This window comes from Rhinichthys klamathensis, unplaced genomic scaffold (assembly GCF_029890125.1).
Source record: "Rhinichthys klamathensis goyatoka isolate OS25496 unplaced genomic scaffold, OSU_Roscu_1.1 h1tg000204l_1, whole genome shotgun sequence".
Classification (NCBI taxonomy): Eukaryota; Metazoa; Chordata; class Actinopteri; order Cypriniformes; family Leuciscidae; genus Rhinichthys; species Rhinichthys klamathensis.
Genome location: NW_026606729.1, coordinates 166,323 through 185,567, shown reverse-complemented (window position 1 = coordinate 185,567; position 19,245 = coordinate 166,323). Strand labels below are relative to the sequence as shown.

At 40.2% G+C, this 19,245-nt stretch overlaps 2 protein-coding genes and 1 non-coding gene across 3 annotated transcripts; 1 reads left to right on the top strand and 2 right to left on the bottom strand.

Moving 5' to 3' along the window:
• Positions 1 to 760: 760 nt before the first annotated feature.
• On the top strand, positions 761 to 11,029 carry mrpl58 (mitochondrial ribosomal protein L58). Its single transcript, XM_056263250.1, has 6 exons — positions 761 to 947; positions 1,033 to 1,060; positions 1,635 to 1,694; positions 7,336 to 7,418; positions 7,496 to 7,665; positions 10,884 to 11,029. Exons 1-6 carry the CDS (start codon positions 774 to 776, stop codon positions 10,966 to 10,968), a joined length of 600 nt encoding a protein of 199 aa, XP_056119225.1. The 5' UTR covers positions 761 to 773; the 3' UTR covers positions 10,969 to 11,029.
• A 570-nt stretch (positions 11,030 to 11,599) lies between these two features.
• trnar-ucg (transfer RNA arginine (anticodon UCG)) lies at positions 11,600 to 11,672 on the bottom strand. The gene has a single exon. It is a non-coding gene; the product is annotated as a tRNA-Arg (tRNA).
• Positions 11,673 to 14,606: 2,934 nt separating this feature from the next.
• si:ch1073-357b18.4 (uncharacterized protein LOC797129 homolog) lies at positions 14,607 to 19,010 on the bottom strand. The gene is made up of 6 exons (XM_056263249.1): positions 18,689 to 19,010; positions 16,981 to 17,052; positions 16,558 to 16,838; positions 15,442 to 15,611; positions 15,382 to 15,399; positions 14,607 to 15,303 (listed from the first exon to the last, which is right to left on the bottom strand). The coding sequence occupies exons 1-6, from the start codon at positions 18,789 to 18,791 to the stop codon at positions 14,913 to 14,915; spliced, it is 1,035 nt and encodes a 344-aa protein (XP_056119224.1). The 5' UTR covers positions 18,792 to 19,010; the 3' UTR covers positions 14,607 to 14,912.
• Positions 19,011 to 19,245: the final 235 nt, after the last annotated feature.

The following is a 19,245-nucleotide window of genomic DNA, read 5'->3' as shown; positions in this document are numbered from 1 at the left end:
GGTTACATCTGATTCTACTCAGTTCTACTGACGGTGAGTTTGTGTCGGGCAGCTGCAGTGTCGGGATCTAATATTACAGATGTCAATGTCACATTTATTTATATAGCACATTTCCAAGGCCAAGGCCTACCAAAGTACTTCACAGTAAAAAAAAAAAAAAAACACAAAGATATTAGTCACAGACTGATACGATAAAAACACAATAAAATAACAAATGCTAAAAATAAAGGTACACATAGATTAAACCATTCATCAAGACAGTTCCCCTGTGCCAAAAGCTACTTCAAATGAGTCTTCAGCAATGATTTAAAAGTGGACAGGCTACTAGCAGTCCGCACAGATACAGGCAGTGAGTTCCAGAGAGTGCGAGCCGCCACTGAAAGGGCTCGACCACCACTGGATCTCCGTTTCGATCTAGGAACCTCCAGGACCATCAGACTGGCTGAACGAAGGTCTCTGGAGGGCCTATGCAACGTGACAAGGTCTGTAAGGTACTCTGGGGCTAGCCCATTGATACATTTAAAAACAAATAGATAGTTGCTAGGACTGAATAATTCGTCCATTAAAGCTGTGGCTTTGGAAAAAAAAGGTATAGGACAACAGATTTTTGCCAATATATATAAAAAATCAGATCAATGGATATGAGCTATACAGGATTTATTTTTTCCAGCTTTATAGCATTTCTATTTACTTGTATATGAAGGCTCTGTGAAGTACCGCCCATTCGAAGCATAAGCGGATGTTTTCATTACACGTGTTTCTTTATTTTCAACATGGCGGCGGCATCTATGGTTACAAGTTTCTGTTTCTTACAGCGGTACAATCTGTCATGCTCGAGGAATATATGCCGTCGATTAGTAACTGTATTCAATAGTAACCAAACGCGATCGAAGCGCTATGCAGACAGCAGTTATTTCCACGTGAAAAAAGCATCGCATTTTACACAGGTGAAACATGTTCTTCTGTATTTTCTCTAGATTGCGTGCAACATCACATTGCTTATGTTAACACAATGTTTCTGTTTATTGACAGGACGATCTGCTCTCGCGCATCCCGGTTGGTAAGAGTTCCTCATTATTATAACTGTTATAACTGACTGAGATTATGATGTTATTATAACTGACTGAGATTATGATGTTATTATAACTGACTGAGATTATGATGTTATTATAACTGACTGAGATTATGATGTTATTATAACTGACTGAGATTATGATGTTATTATAACTGACTGAGATTATGATGATGTTATTATAACTGACTGAGATTATGATGATGTTATTATAACTGACTGAGATCATGATGTTATTATAACTGACTGAGATCATGATGGTGTTATTATAACTGACTGAGATCATGATGTTATTATAATTGACTAAGATCATGATGATGTTATTATAACTGACTGAGATCATGATGTTTTTATAACTGACTGAGATTATGATGTTATTATAACTGACTGAGATTATGATGATGTTATTATAACTGACTGAGATCATGATGTTATTATAACTGACTGAGATCATGATGGTGTTATTATAACTGACTGAGATCATGATGATGTTATTATAACTGACTGAGATCATGATGTTACTGGCTGAAGTCTGAATCTGCTGAAACGGTCTTTTTCCCAGATAAACTGAAGATAACATACAGTCGGAGCAGCGGACCAGGCGGTCAACATGTCAACAAGGGTAAACTGTGTTTTATGACTAGTGTTCAATGTGAAGGTGTTCTGTCGATCACTTGTAGTGCTGGGCAGAGCCATAGAGAGAAAGAGTTGCGACACGCTTTGATGTCGCAGCGGCGGCTGTCACGTGGTTCATGTAAGCCCCAATAGTTCCAAAACACACGCGGGCTGTCATGTTCTTCTATGGACAGACAGCAGCGATTGCATTATTAAACGGTAAATATAAAATAAAACACACACCCAAGTACTTTTTCAGCTGTTATTGCATTTTGTTAATGTCAGTTTTGCATTTGGAGAGGCAGGGTGACAACTTAGATAAGTTTATAGGCTATATTTTTGGAGGGAAACGCTAGTGTTCATGTTCGCATGGGTAGTACTGGCTTTAGCGGCTCTAACTTAACTTTTCCATGTCATTCATCTGATGATGGACGTCTCATGATATTTATTTGAGCACAACTGGGCTGTATTAGGCTATTGATTCCCGTGATCTTGCTTATAAATTCCGCTTCGTGATCACGCAAAGAGGTCTGCAGTCCGTTCAGAATTCCAACCAACATAAAATATAAATAATAATAATTACGCTGTGCATGTACAAATGAATGATTTAGGAGGGAAATAGACTGCTCCCATAACGTAGAAAGCAACGACTATATACAGCAATGTTCGGTAAATATTCAACCGAAAAATATTCTTCATAAAATTAAACCGGAGAGATAGTTAATGAGTGACTTAACTATGTTCCTAAATACATATAAGCACATATATGCATAACCCTAACCCATTTAAATAAATGAATTGTGTGTGTGTGTGTATGTATATATAATATTATATATAGGCTATATATATATATATATATATATATAAATACATACATATAAAATATTATAAAAAATATTATATATTATATACATTAGTTACCGTAAGTTAGCTAACGTTAGTGAAGTGTTGGTCACGTAAGCTATAGCTGCAATTAACCTATTATCTTCCAATAAACATTTACTAAAACTGGCTACATAAAATATAACTACAGACTAGATTCACGAGAGGTCGGCTAATGTGTGTAAAAGTAAAAAAAAATACAGTAATTTCATTAATTTACCAGCGAGCGTACTTCGGAAGCACTGAAAATGAATGGGGTTCAATGGAGAAACTATCAGTGTTTGGAACTATCGGCCGCTCCACGACACGCGTTACTTCCGCATTCCAGAGTTCCTGTGGCGGTCTATGGGAGCAGGGCTCAACATAAAAAAAAATCCCCACTGGCCCCCGGGGCCAGTAGATCAGAGTTTTGCTGGCCCCTTCTATATTTTGACTGGCCCTGAAAGAAATAAACTGTATTTATTGTATAGGATTAATCAAAACAGCGAAGGGAGTTCAGGAATTAAGAGAGAGCCCCTGGACACATGCAAAAATAACCAAATGTCAGTGTGCAGTAAATTTGTCAATACCTGCTTTCTCCTCATCTCCCTCTCTCTTTTTTTCTCAGTCTCCTCATCTTACTTATTAAAGCTAAAGTTATTCATTCAAGAGAGCTGCGAGTGATTTTCTTTGTGCCTTTTGTTGTTTGATTCTCAGTAATGGCGTGATCGTCAGCATGTTTATTAGACTGCTTCCCCTTTAACCCTTTGATGCGCAAGCTATGGATACCCCTTCTAATGCGCAACATGGGTCTAAAAAGACCCGTATTCATTTCCTATGTTATTTCAGTGATGGCTGAATGTTTCTTTGCTGAATCTTTAAAATATATGTATTTTATCATTTGTTATTCCAGGTATTGATTAAATATCTTGTTTTTGATTTCCACAAATCATTATGTTTATGTTTCCTTTCTTACTTTATAAACAAACACAGTTTTTGTATTTCTACATCAATTTTACATACACGGGTCTAAAAAGACCCGTATTAATTTCCAATGTTATTTCAATCATGGCTGAGTGTTTCTTTGCTGAATCTTTAAAATATATGCATTTTATCATTTGTTATTCCAGGTATTCATTAAATATCTTTGTTTTTGATTTCCACAAATCATTATGTTTATGTTTTCTTTCTTACTTTATAAACAAACACAGTTTTTGTATTTCTACATCAATTTTACATACACGGGTCTAAAATGACCGTATTCATTTCCTATGTTATTTCAGGTGGCTTTGACAGTTACAGATTTTAAAATCAAAAGGCGGGGAAAAAAGGACCCTAAACTCTTAACACATCGAACCATTTCAGCATAATGGCTTATTCAAGACTATACGGTTCTTAATAGAACTTTTAGGCCTATTACATGTAAATAAGCTTTAAAGGGGCATTTGGCAACTATTTCAACTTAATAAAACCGTTTAGAAATCATTTGGATGGTTTAATAACCTGTTCTGGTGAAAATGGTGACTTTCTCTGCTCCCCCCAACGTTCCTAGGCGGAAAACCAACCTTGCAACATGGGGACTAACGTCCCAGTAAGTTGGAAACAGGAAGTCTTGTGAGAAGCGAGAACGAGTGAGAAACGCTAAATGCTTTATGGCAATTCGACATAAACACACACGCCGCCCTCACTGTGTATGATGTATTACCCACCTCGGTATAGCTCCACACGATAAAGTTGGCCGGCTCCGATAATAACAAATGCACATGAGCAGCGGTAGAAAGGGGGAGGAGGGGCCGCAAGTGAGTTTTTTTTACAACATTGTTGTGAAATATACGTCCCACAGCTGTAGGGGGAGCTCGTTGAGAAAACATGCGACAACAAAAGTGAAGATCAGCGAAGAAATAGCTAGAGTTGCTGAGTTCCCCTTTAAAAACCCATCTTTTTTTAGTGTAGCTAACATTAGCTAGCTAGAATAGAATAGGTCGACAGCTAGCTAGCTAATAGTATTGGATATGTTTCTCTTTCTCACAAGTAATTTCTCACTAGGATTTCATGGTCAAGTAACCTAATATTCAAATATTATGTCCAGTTATCTTTTACAAAATATCAAATATTTTCTGTGGTTAAAATAAAATAAGACTTGCATCAAATATACAAAAGCAGCAGTGTTGAGTTGTGAAATGTGTGGCAGGTGAATAGTATTATGTAATAATACTATAGTAATAGTATTTATGCAGTAAATATGTTCCTACTTGCAAATATGTGCAAATATCAAAGGTTTCTATATGGGTCATTTTTGACCCATGTATGTAATGTAATGTTTGTATATAAAGTAAGAAAGAAAACATAAATATCAATATTTAATGAATATCTGGAATAACAAATGATAAAATGCATATATTTTAAAGATTCAGCAAAGAAACACTCAGCCATGATTGAAATAACATAGGAAATGAATACGGGTCTTTTTAGACCCGTGTATGTAAAATTGATGTAGAAATACAAAAACTGTGTTTGTTTATAAAGTAAGAAAGGAAACATAAACATAATGATTTGTGGAAATCAAAAACAAGATATTTAATGAATACCTGGAATAACAAATGATAAAATACATATATTTTAAAGATTCAGCAAAGAAAACACTCAGCCATCACTGAAATAACATAGGAAATGAATACGGGTCTTTTTAGACCCATGTTGCGCATTAGAAGGGTTGTGATACAAAAACTATTTTTATTCAAAAAGTAAGAAAGTAAAAATAAAAATAAGGATTTGTGATGATCAAAAACAAGTTAATTGAGAAATACCTGGAATACTGAATGATGAAATTAATTTCTTGCAAAGATATAGACAATTAAAACTCAGTCGGGTCTATTTAGACCCATGTTGTGCATCAAAGGGTTAAGAACAAGTGCAGATCTAATAGTCTACTGATGCACCATATTTTCTCCCAACCATTTCCATAACTGCGTCCATTTTAGACATAAACTGTTTAAGTGAATCTCCAAGCCAGTCATTTTGACACATTTTTGTGTACATTTGATCGTTTAGACCCGCACATGAAGCCCAAAGTATAATTTGCTTGTCTCGTTATGGTATGTTTCGGAGCGCGCGCTGCATTGGGAACCGCATCTCTTGCGCAGATTTTTGTGCTTTTAATAGCTCTTTTTATTATTAAACGCGTCCTGCAATTTAGCAACAGACGAGACTGCATTTTACAACAATCACCGATCGTGCTGATTCTGTCTTAAAGTTTGAGTTTTAAGGACAGCGTACTGCTGCGAAGGGAAGGAAGTTGCGCTAGACAGAATGCAGTTTTTAATGGTTTTACCTCAAATATATTCTATAATCTTTGGAAGCCGAAATCTAAAATAAAATCATACTAATATCACAGATCTAAAGTGTAACCATAACTTGAATGTTTAGTTCTGTCCCCCTCCGTCAGGTGTTGTGCGTGTTGTGGCACCGCGTGAGATCTCTCTCTCTTCTGGACTGCGCGAATAGCAAAAATGCATCACAGACAAATGGTTTAATTTTATTATAGAAATGGCTGGCGACTCAGCGAGATGGTAAAAAAAAAAAAAAAAACGTCTTTATAGCAATAATAAATGATAGCCTACGTGTATTTCTCCAGTACCGACAGCAGAACCGATAACGTCCGAGCTTATCGATACAGCGCGGTCTTTCAAAATTCAGTCCCGTTTAATACAGGGTTTCGGTACTCTTTCTCGTATTAGCCTCGTAGTTCTTTGACATTTTAACACGTTATAAATAACCTGAAGAAACATTGACACTCTTCGCGCCACTGTGTATGACGTTTGCTGTTTGTTTTGCTGATGGCCAGTTACTGGCCCGCGCGGGCAAGTGACTGGCCAATCAACTAGCCCGACATACACTTTTACTGGCCCCGGGCCATCGGGCCATTGCTTATGTCGAGCCCTGATGGGAGTGTCGCAACTCTCTCTCTCTATGGCTCTGGTGCTGGGCAGTGAGACCAAAAATCCACATCACGGTATTTTCAAAATTATACCGGTTTCATGGTATATGACGGTATTTTTTTTTTCCAAGCAAGACTGGGTGTTAACCAATGATTGAGAGAGGAAATACTGCAGTAGATGGACTTAGAATGCCCTATTTTACTGGCATGAGTGAATATTGTAGAAAAAATCCACGCTAGTATTGTTACAGGTTTGCGAGGCTGTTTATAAAGAGGCGCTGTAGGAGCGGCAGAAATCTCGTTCATAAACGCTGCTTTAACAGGAAAGATCAAGAAAGATTCAATTGAACATTGAAACTTTTCCAAAGACTGTCAGTTCACTTCAGATACGTTCATATAAAAACACCCGCGCCACGCTTTGACTTTATAACATGCAGTGCTCATGTTTATTCAACCATGTCAATGCCAACCACAAATAGTTTTTCCAAAAGGCTGTTGATATTGTGAACCAATGTATGGGAAACACTGTAATATAAATTGAACGCTATCAATTATAGTTGAACCTCTCCATCTTCACCATCAGGCTCAGTAACACACACAGCTGTGCATCACCACAGCGAACAGTGTAAAGAAGAGTCTGACCCTCTCAAACAGTGTCACAACGCGTTCCCAACGTTGTTAAAGCGACATACACCAATATTGCGGTATATTAAAAATTCAGATCATAACAAAAATAAACACCGGTATTCGGTATGAACCAGTATACTGCCCAGCACTAATCACTAATCACTAGTGCTGTTTATTTAAGAATCACTATTGTCACTTAACATTCTGTAATATTTGTTTGCAGTCAGTACGAAAGCAGAGGTGCGTTTCCATGTGCAGACGGCTGAATGGATTACAGAAGAAGTTAGGAGAGAGATTCTTCTGAAGGTGAGAGTATGACATATAATAACATACATACTTTGTGTCGCATGCACTGCTCATGGCAGAAATACCTGTGTCAACAGAATAAAACTCGTGTCAACAAAGCAGGAGAGTTAATTGTGACCTCAGAGATGACCAGAAGCCAGCAGAGGAACCTTGAAGACTGTCTCCAGAAGATCTCCGAGATGATCACTGAAGCCAGTCGACAGAAGCCAGAACCGTCAGTGGAGGATCTCGTTCTCAGAGCACACAGGTTACAGAGATCACAGGTTACAGAGATCACAGGTTACAGAGATCACAGGTTACAGAGATCACAGGTTACAGAGGTTACTGAGATCACAGGTTACAGAGCTCACAGGTTACAGAGATCACAGGTTACAGAGATCACAGGTTACAGAGATCACAGGTTACAGAGATCACAGGTTACAGAGCACACAGGTTACAGATATCACAGGTTACAGAGATCACAGGTTACAGAGATCACAGGTTACAGAGATCACAGGTTACAGAGGTTACAGGTTACAGAGCTCACAGGTTACAGAGATCACAGGTTACAGAGATCACAGGTTACAGAGATCACAGGTTACAGAGATCACAGGTTACAGAGATCACAGGTTACAGAGATCACAGGTTACAGAGCACACAGGTTACAGAGATCACAGGTTACAGAGATCACAGGTTACAGAGCACACAGGTTACAGAGATCACAGGTTACAGAGATCACAGGTTACAGAGCTCACAGGTTACAGAGATCACAGGTTACAGAGCACACAGGTTACAGAGATCACAGGTTACAGAGATCACAGGTTACAGAGATCACAGGTTACAGAGATCACAGGTTACAGAGATCACAGGTTACAGAGATCACAGGTTACAGAGATCACAGGTTACAGAGCACACAGGTTACAGAGATCACAGGTTACAGAGGTTACAGGTTACAGAGCTCACAGGTTACAGAGATCACAGGTTACAGAGATCACAGGTTACAGAGATCACAGGTTACAGAGCTCACAGGTTACAGAGATCACAGGTTACAGAGATCACAGGTTACAGAGATCACAGGTTACAGAGATCACAGGTTACAGAGATCACAGGTTACAGAGATCACAGGTTACAGAGCACACAGGTTACAGAGATCACAGGTTACAGAGATCACAGGTTACAGAGCTCACAGGTTACAGAGATCACAGGTTACAGAGATCACAGGTTACAGAGCACACAGGTTACAGAGATCACAGGTTACAGAGATCACAGGTTACAGAGCTCACAGGTTACAGAGATCACAGGTTACAGAGATCACAGGTTACAGAGCACACAGGTTACAGAGATCACAGGTTACAGAGATCACAGGTTACAGAGCTCACAGGTTACAGAGATCACAGGTTACAGAGATCACAGGTTACAGAGCTCACAGGTTACAGAGCTCACAGGTTACAGAGATCACAGGTTACAGATATCACAGGTTACAGAGATCACAGGTTACAGAGCACACAGGTTACAGATATCACAGGTTACAGAGATCACAGGTTACAGAGATCACAGGTTACAGAGCACACAGGTTACAGAGATCACAGGTTACAGAGATCACAGGTTACAGAGCTCACAGGTTACAGAGCTCACAGGTTACAGAGATCACAGGTTACAGAGCACACAGGTTACAGATATCACAGGTTACAGAGATCACAGGTTACAGAGATCACAGGTTACAGAGATCACAGGTTACAGATATCACAGGTTACAGAGCACACAGGTTACAGATATCACAGGTTACAGAGATCACAGGTTACAGAGATCACAGGTTACAGAGATCACAGGTTACAGAGATCACAGGTTACAGAGATCACAGGTTACAGAGATCACAGGTTACAGAGATCACAGGTTACAGAGATCACAGGTTACAGAGATCACAGGTTACAGATATCACAGGTTACAGAGATCACAGGTTACAGAGATCACAGGTTACAGAGCTCACAGGTTACAGAGATCACAGGTTACAGAGATCACAGGTTACAGAGATCACAGGTTACAGAGATCACAGGTTACAGATATCACAGGTTACAGAGATCACAGGTTACAGAGATCACAGGTTACAGAGATCACAGGTTACAGAGATCACAGGTTACAGAGATCACAGGTTACAGAGATCACAGGTTACAGAGATCACAGGTTACAGAGATCACAGGTTACAGATATCACAGGTTACAGAGATCACAGGTTACAGAGATCACAGGTTACAGAGATCACAGGTTACAGAGATCACAGGTTACAGAGATCACAGGTTACAGAGATCACAGGTTACAGAGATCACAGGTTACAGAGATCACAGGTTACAGATATCACAGGTTACAGAGATCACAGGTTACAGAGATCACAGGTTACAGAGCTCACAGGTTACAGAGATCACAGGTTACAGAGCTCACAGGTTACAGAGATCACAGGTTACAGAGATCACAGGTTACAGAGCACACAGGTTACAGAGATCACAGGTTACAGAGATCACAGGTTACAGAGATCACAGGTTACAGAGATCACAGGTTACAGATATCACAGGTTACAGAGATCACAGGTTACAGAGATCACAGGTTACAGAGATCACAGGTTACAGAGATCACAGGTTACAGAGATCACAGGTTACAGAGCACACAGGTTACAGAGATCACAGGTTACAGAGATCACAGGTTACAGAGATCACAGGTTACAGAGATCACAGGTTACAGAGCACACAGGTTACAGAGATCACAGGTTACAGAGATCACAGGTTACAGAGATCACAGGTTACAGAGATCACAGGTTACAGAGATCACAGGTTACAGAGATCACAGGTTACAGAGCACACAGGTTACAGAGATCACAGGTTACAGAGATCACAGGTTACAGAGATCACAGGTTACAGAGATCACAGGTTACAGAGATCACAGGTTACAGAGATCACAGGTTACAGAGATCACAGGTTACAGAGATCACAGGTTACAGAGCTCACAGGTTACAGAGATCACAGGTTACAGAGCTCACAGGTTACAGAGATCACAGGTTACAGAGATCACAGGTTACAGAGATCACAGGTTACAGAGATCACAGGTTACAGATATCACAGGTTACAGAGATCACAGGTTACAGAGCTCACAGGTTACAGAGCACACAGGTTACAGAGATCACAGGTTACAGAGATCACAGGTTACAGAGATCACAGGTTACAGAGATCACAGGTTACAGAGATCACAGGTTACAGAGATCACAGGTTACAGATATCACAGGTTACAGAGATCACAGGTTACAGAGCTCACAGGTTACAGAGCTCACAGGTTACAGAGATCACAGGTTACAGAGCACACAGGTTACAGAGATCACAGGTTACAGAGATCACAGGTTACAGAGATCACAGGTTACAGAGCATGAAAGCACAACTGTGTCCTTCAGAGAAGCACTAATGCAACACTGTCACAATAATGTTTTTTTTTTGTTTTTTTTTAGATTAGATAAAAGAAATTTGGAAAGACTCAAACAGAAGAAGATACATGCTGCAACAAAACAAGGACGACGAGTCGACTATGACTGAACCCAAAATATTATAACATTTGTTCTGTATTAAAATTTTTATTAAAATATCACACTGTAAAGTGGTGTATTTTTTTTTTGCTGTAATGCATAGCATATACTTAATTATATGTCAGATTACTTTATAAAAACTAAATCAAATTGTAGATTTGAAGCGAGATTTGATCAACTGTAAACCTTTTAAAGCAAAGAGCTGGTGTATACTATTCATGTGCTTTGACTGTTAATAGAGGGCTAGACTGTTTTAATTAGAGTTCTAGGTATTTGCATGACACTAGAAAAAACCCATTACTCATCCATGTTTGATTGCCATCTTTAAATGTGAATGAAACTTAAAATGGAATGAAATATAAAGAACTAAAAACATTATTTGTCAAATACAAAATTTCAACTTGATACATTGTCACAGAGAGATTAGCAGCTTTGTTGGGTAAGTAAAAAGTTCCTAGCAGAGGATGGTTTCGATCCATCTGGGTTACGCTTCCGCTCTGCTGTTGCTGATATAACGGGATATCTGTGCTAATAGTCATGACTCATGCATACATTGACATTCAGCATTAGTTCACATCGGAATCAGATTTTAAATTGTATTAGTATGTTTTACTTCTACATAAACCGAAGTTAAAAAAGAACGACCACGAAGGGACTCGAACCCTCAATCTTCTGATCCGAAGTCAGACGCCTTATCCATTAGGCCACGCGGTCGACGTAAATAAACTGCAGACACTACAAGGCTTTAATCTAACCGATTCCAGTTAACCCTTTTATTTTATTTTGCATGTTAAATAGCGCTAGAATTACTAACGAGCACTGTCCATTTAACGAACTTGTTTTGTTTTTACTCTAATAATAGGCTCGTTTGAGTCCTGAATATGATCCTAACTGCGTCACCTTGACATTAGAAGGTGGACCACACTCAGTCAAGACACATTTCTAATTGGTTTCTCATCGGTTCGGCGCAATTGCTTATCTCAAACGAGACCGATCCTTAAGCCGTTTTAAGTAGGTAATAAATAAATGAATTGGGCTCTATAAAATAAGACATTCAGCTGTTACAGTCACAGCACGGCAGACTGGGGACTTTATCAGTTTTGGCAATATTATGAAGCTGCAGACTCGGAGCCAGCATCTACAGTCCCCCACCGAGAGTCCCGCATTCTCAGACCCCTCGTTTTTCGAACACAGCGCCTCCTGCTGTTCGAAAGATCGTATAACACCCGCACACAGAGTACAGCGCACGCTTATCCAAATGCAATTAAAAACAATAGGATGCAATATTACGGTCTCCAAATAAATGATCCAATAAATAATTGCGTTCCCTGCTTAATGCATGTGCCAAAAAAACTCATTGCGATGGAAGGGATACAATTACAGATTGAACTATCTTCTGAAAAATAGTATGTGATATTATATTGCTACAATGTTTTTTTTATATTTTTTTATTCAAATTCCAATTTTTCTTTCAGTTCAACCTATAATGGTCTAATTAACATTACCATGCTAACATTACAAAATCTGTTTTTTGATATTTTGAATGCGAAGCAAAACAAATCAGAATAGACAAAACACCAATAATAAACAATTCTGTACTTTATTTAATGATCACCTAAACATCATCTTGCTGTAAAGAAAAAAGGAAGAAAAAACTGTGTTCGTGACTTTACTTTTCGTCTTCAATTGCATTAAAAAAACTAATTTATAAGTCGCTTTGCATAATCATAAAATGATATGTTGCTGGGTTCGGCAGGGGCGACTCCATCGATGTATGGTGTACCCTGGAATAGCCTACAACAGTATAGGCCCAAAAGCACATGTCTTATGATGTTTCAAAAAAAAAGAAAAAAAAAAAAGAAAAAAGATGTTTGCAAATGTTACCTTCATGTTGCACTGCTCTGTTGAAGTGTCCCTTGAGATGTTTTTGAACTTTGGACAACTTTGTGGGTTTGAAATATATGGGGGCCGGGGCACAAAATGGGCAGTGAAAATCACTGCAGCATTTATGACATATCTACAAAAAGTCCAAGGTTAAAGGCTAACGTTAGCTATCAAAATATTTTCGGCCGGAAGAGGGCGAAAAAACATACATTAACGGCTCAAATCTTGTTACAAACTATCTTTACAAATATTAAATGGACTATTCATATGTTGTATCGATGAGCTAAATTAGTTTTATTAAAAAATAAATCAAACGAGTAGGCTACTACGATTCGCTAAATAAAATTGAAGATAGCCTACTCACATTTTGGCTTAAGTTCTTCACATGTTCTTCACATGTTTATCCGATACAATTTGATAGGAGGCGCTGTCTCGAAAAACGAGGGGTCTGAGAATGCGGGACTCTGGGTGCAGGGGGACTGTAGATGCAGGTCTCCGAGTCTGCAGCTTCATACTACTCAGTTTTGGAGGCAGATTATTTTGCTTGCATTGAATAAGTGAGCTGTGTGTTGTGCTACTGACCACTAGAGCGACAATAATTACAAGAAGTTTATTCTTATTTATCATTTTAAAACTGTCCATCTTCTGAACGGAGTTGTTTCCCTTAAATGTGACATTATGCCCCTTTTCACAAGATGTAATATAAATCCTTGGTGTTCCCAGAATGTGTCTGTGAAATTTAAGCTCAAAATACCCCCAGATTAATTATAGCTTGTCAAATTTGCCCCTTCACTACTTTTTGGGTGTGAGAAAAAACCATAGACAGTATAAGAAATGGACAGAGCATCTCATTGGAGCTCAGTTGAGACAGTTGAAGCCCATTTTTAGCGATTTCTGAGCACTTCCGTTCCTGACGCGCAGACTCAAACCGACTCAAACTAAGCTTGATGACGTGAGCAACCTGTCTGACAGACGTTACTCTTCTAGTAGCTGTGCGTGAAAATGGCCAACGTTAATCTTGCAGAGACGGGGAACTTGAGCAAAGAGTTCTTTGGGGCGTGAGTGAGCAGGAGTAAGTATTCCGTTGCTTTTATGGACTCATTATCTATGGGCTTCTCCCTTGACGGGACGTCCCCCGATCGCCTGCGAGCTTCTCCTCCTGTCTGTACGGTCATTTCTGTACAGCGCGACAGAGTCGAGTGGTTATGACGCAATCGTTAGCCTATTTTTACAATATCTGTTTCTACGGGGCCATAATGTAACATAGAAGGTAATGGAGCCCTTTATACATTGTCGTGTTTCTTTAGGAATAAATAATGGACAAATGGAGTCTTTAAACGCCTCAGATGTAAAGTTATTCGCTGTCAAAGTGACGCCAAAATGAATGGGAGTCAATGGAAATGCTAACGCAAGTGAAGTTCTGCTACAACATGGCGGCACCCGGCCGGCTTCAACTTCCGGTCGATGGATTACCCCCTTGGAAAAAACACGCAGTTTTTGTGTGTCCCTTTAAATGCAAATGAGCTTTAGCTCCGCCTCCGTTCAGAAGAGGGCGGAGCCTTCACACGAGCTTCAGAGACTCCGGCAATAACAACACAGGCCGATCTCACTGATCCAGAGTCAGGAGTAACAGCAGCGAGTGCAGCCTTACGGAGAGACTCAGGGAGAGCTTCACTTTTACACGTTTCTGAATGTTAGCGGAGACATTTCTGTAGTTGTTGTGGAGTTACACTGATCATCTCATTGACTTAAACACGGAAAAAGTCAGATTTTCATGATATGTCCCCTTTAATTTACAAGTGTAATCATTTTTGTGACTGAGCTTTTGTCATAAAACAATAAAAACCCTCTGTGGAACAATGTTGTAAAACAACAAAACATGAAAACGTACTTTTTATAGGCACTGTATATATTGATAATGTCAAAGAGTCCATATGTTTGTTTCTTTCAAGCTTTTAACAGTAACAAGGATCCCAAACCATTGACTTAAATATACTATAAACAACAGGATACAGTTGATACACTATTCAGTTCCAGAAGCAATATTATCAGAAGAGAAAGGGGAAAGTGTCAGTGTTTATCGGCCAGCCTCTGCAGCAGAGCGATGATGGTGTCCTGCTTAGAGGAGATGAGCTCGAGCGCGGTGGCCATCCTGGTCATAGCATCGGCCTCGGCCCGCGCGGATCTCTCCCTGCGCCGCTCGCGCGCGTCTGTCCTGCGCTGAAGCTGCTCGTCTGAACGCGCGCGCTCCTCCTGACCGCGGAGGAAGCAGCGCAGGAGTTCGGTGCGTTCCTCGGCCGGCCCGGAGCCGAGCCGGAGCTGAGCCGGAGCCAAGCCGATCCCGTGCTGCTGAGCCGAGCCGAGCCGGAGCTGCCGGAGCCTAGAGCGTCTCAGAGCCGGGCAGATCACAGGCTTCGGCAGAGCGGAGTCAGTGCTGACCTGGCACCGCACCGGCACCAGCGTCGGGATCTGGGAAGAGGTCGGGATCGGGGAAGAGGTCGGGATCGGGGAAGAGTTCAGGATCGGAATCGGGGAAGAGGTCGGGATCGGGGAAGAGGTCAGGATCGGAATCGGGGAAGAGGTCGGGTTTGGGGAAGAGGTCGGGATGATCCCGGTGGGAAGCAGACGAGGAGCCACCGCAGGAACACTGCTGGATGGAGGATCCTCGGATTTTACAGCTGCTTTAGCTGTAGTTGCGAATCCAACAAGAGTGGCTGAAGCAGGGCCCCGCTGAACAATATTAGTCTTTCCTAATATGTTATCCATCATCTGTGTTTCATAAACAGAACAGAACAGCGAAGATCATTCAGTCACACTGTGATTCCACCATCATACTGTTTTTATGTCCATGATCCTGATCAAACAGTGTTGTTCTAAGGGTAAACTACTGTACTCAACATTTAAATTTTATTCTTCAGGTATTTTTGGTTATTCACGTATTTGAGGTCATTAGTGTTTCTAAAAAGGAACCGTATTTGAGAGACTTACAATAATATGATTTCTTGAATTGAGAATATAATGAATTCCTGGAGCAGCCAATCATGTGATAAAAACCTGCTGGAAGCTTAAAGCTACACTGTGTGATTTTTACCCCCATCTAGCGGTGAAAGGGTATATGACCATCCAGTGAAAATTAGTTTCTGTTCCTCTCAATTCCGATTTCGTTTGAACTCCTACGGTGGCCAATGTAGTCCAAGATTAACATGGCTTCCAGTTCGACCTCGTCCATGAGTGTTCCTTCAAGTGATGAGGTTATTTTAGAAAACTATTATAATTTGCAGTAATTTAATTTGTCAGGTAACATATAGGTTATGACATCTATGTAAAATGAATAATAGTTTTATTTTTTTACCATTTCATTGCTAACATCAGTTATCAGGTTCCCAGACGAATGCAAGCTAATCTTAGTAAAGTAACTTTTATCATTGCTTCGCGAAAGACGAAGCTTGAATTAACGGGTATGTCCCTCTTTGGCTAATGTACTTTCAAGATGGAGGGGTAACATGGCGACCGACATTAGAACCCCTTACCCGTATGTATTTTCAATGGCATATTATACACTCACGAGAATACTTTATTACTTGAACGAAGTAAATATACATTAATGAGCACATATATTTTGGAAAGAACTAAGTGTTTTTAGCTAAGAATAAACTAAAAAAGTTACACAGTGTAGCTTTAATGAAATGAAAAGGCATCATTATTAATCCCTTACTTCGAAGTACTCCCACGAGGTCTTGGTTTGGCCTCCACACAGCAAGCTGCGATCTTTAACTCTCTTGTACGTCACGATGAGGTTATTCCATTTCCTGCGAATCTTCTCGACGGGTAAGGAGTGACCGTGACCTTCCAGCTCTTTCTGGACGCTCTGGAAGAGCAGCGATCGCTCCCTGGCGCTGTACACGTCCCAGCACCTCTGCATGGCCTCGATCAGGAGCACGATGGCACCGTGGGTGAACTCGGACGAGCTGGAGACCGCCTCACTCCCGCCTACACCTGAGAGGAATACAATATCAAATCAAAACATTTCACTTTTTAGGTAAACATCACAATCAGGACATTATCTAGTTAATTTACAAATACTGCAGCTGCACAACACTTCATGAAATATGATGTAAATGTTCCATAACATACTGACCGTGTGGGACTTTGTTGTCTTTGTTGTTAAAAATTGCTGACGATGATAAAGCGTTGTTAACACTGATGGGATCTGTGACCACAAACACAATGAAGAACATGAAATATCAATGCGTAAACATGAAGAAACATGATCAATCGAACAGTTCTATCAGAACCAAACAGCTCTGAGATCGAGAATCAAAATATGATAGCGTTTGTTTGTTTAAAGGTGACATATTACGCCCCTTTTCACAAGAAGTAATATAAACCTATGGTCTCTCTGTGAATTTTCAGCTCAAAATACCAGATCATTTATTATAGCTCGTCAAATTTGCCCCTTTTTGGTGTGAGCAAAAACGCGCCGTTTTTTTGTGTGTCTCTTTAAATGCAAATGAGCTTTAGCTCCGCCTCCGTTCAGAAGAGGGCGGAGCCTTTACACGAGCTTCAGAGACTCCGGCAATAACAACACAGGCCAATCTCACTGATCCAGAGTCAGGAGTAACCAGCAGCGAGTGCAGCCTTACGGAGAGACTCAGGGAGAGCTTCACTTTTACACGTTTCTGAATGTTAGCGGAGACATTTCTGTAGTTGTTGTGGAGTTACACTGATCATCTCCTCATCATGTTGAACTCTTCCACAAGTGTCCACAGTTCCTGAGGTGTTTATAAGACAGCGGTGACATGTTCTGGTCAATAGTGTTCAGTGTCGTCTGTGCTCGACCACAGAACAGTTTCAGGCTTTGCTGGATCTTCTCCAGTGCGTTAGAACTGGTCTCTGTTGGCGCTCGCCGAACCCAATGTCGCTGGTGTGTGTGAACGTGCAGATTAAGGGCCGGGAATATTATAATAAGATCCTCTTCATACGGCAGAAGGAGCGAAATCTGATCGGATCTAATCTGAATGATTTCATTCCTGTTAAAAATCAAAGATGGCGCATAAGGTCTGTTAGCTACTCATTCATGAGGCATTGCAAACAACGCCACCAAATAAGCAAACACAATATAAAATGAGCGATTTACAGGCATTTATTTAAGCTTAAAAATAAGCATATTTTACATTTACTGCAAAACATTAAATTTATGCAAATGTATACGTTTTTCGATAGTGTAGGGAAACCGACTAGATTACAAGTCACGTCACCTTCATTTATACAGCGCTTTTAACAACATAGATTGTTTCACAGCAGCTTTACAGTGAAAACAGGAGATTACAGTAACAGAGATTGTTTTGGCTTTACAGCAGCTCTAGAATAAAGTTATTGTCCAGATAAAGTTAGTTTTGATTGATTCACTTTACAGATCACTCTAAATTGTAATGTAGACATGCATTTTCTGTAAAGCTGCTTTGAAACAATATGTATTGTGCAAAGTGCTATACAAATAAATGTGAATTTAATTTGACTACATTTGCAATGAGCTTTTCTGGCAAAGTTCTTGTTTCCAAGGTAGTCTCTGATTGGTAGAACTCTCTTAAGGATTTTGGGAAGTGCAGTTCTTCCCAGGACACATGAATATAGCTAAAACCACACTGGCTTGTGCTGAGGTATTGACCTCAGAGATTTTGATAAAGTCTGTCTCGACATGTTTATATGTTATGCTTATATAACACCTCTCTATGAATAAATTAATTAGTTCTAGTCTAATTACGTCTCTATATTGAGCAGACCGTATAGCCAACTGCAACTTTAGTGAAGAATACAGCCAGATTCACTGTAACTCTCGAACTCACAGAGGAGAAGCGGCGCGGCGGGCTCGCGCTGAGAGGATGCGCGCGCAGATCTCGAGCCCGCAGGCGTGAGGTCATCATTCCCGAGCGGAGACTCCATCATCATTCCCTGATAAACCTCTGAAGTTTCTCAACTTTCCTGAGCTCAGAGCAGTCAAATCCCGCTCACATGTTGAGCCACTTCCAGTACACTATGACGGAAGTTGTAGAGAAATGATTTGGCCAGTGCAATCCGAGCGACTGTTTATAAAGATTTCAGATCAAGTGTAATGGCTGCGCTCCTCCGCATGTAACTGCGCAACTCTGCTGCGCATGTGTCTCGCGCCATTGGCTGCTGGCCGCCTGCGTCACACACACGCGCAGTCTCTGCAGACGCACATCGCAGACACGAACACACTAAAGATACCGCTCTCAGACCTGTGAGATCATTTATTGGTGTAGCTCAGTCGGAAGGCTTATACAAAACGTGGGTCTTTAAGTAAGTAAGTAAGTAAGCTTTATTTATATAGTGCCTTTCACAGATAAAATCACAAAGTGCTTTACATGTAGCAAAGTAGCAA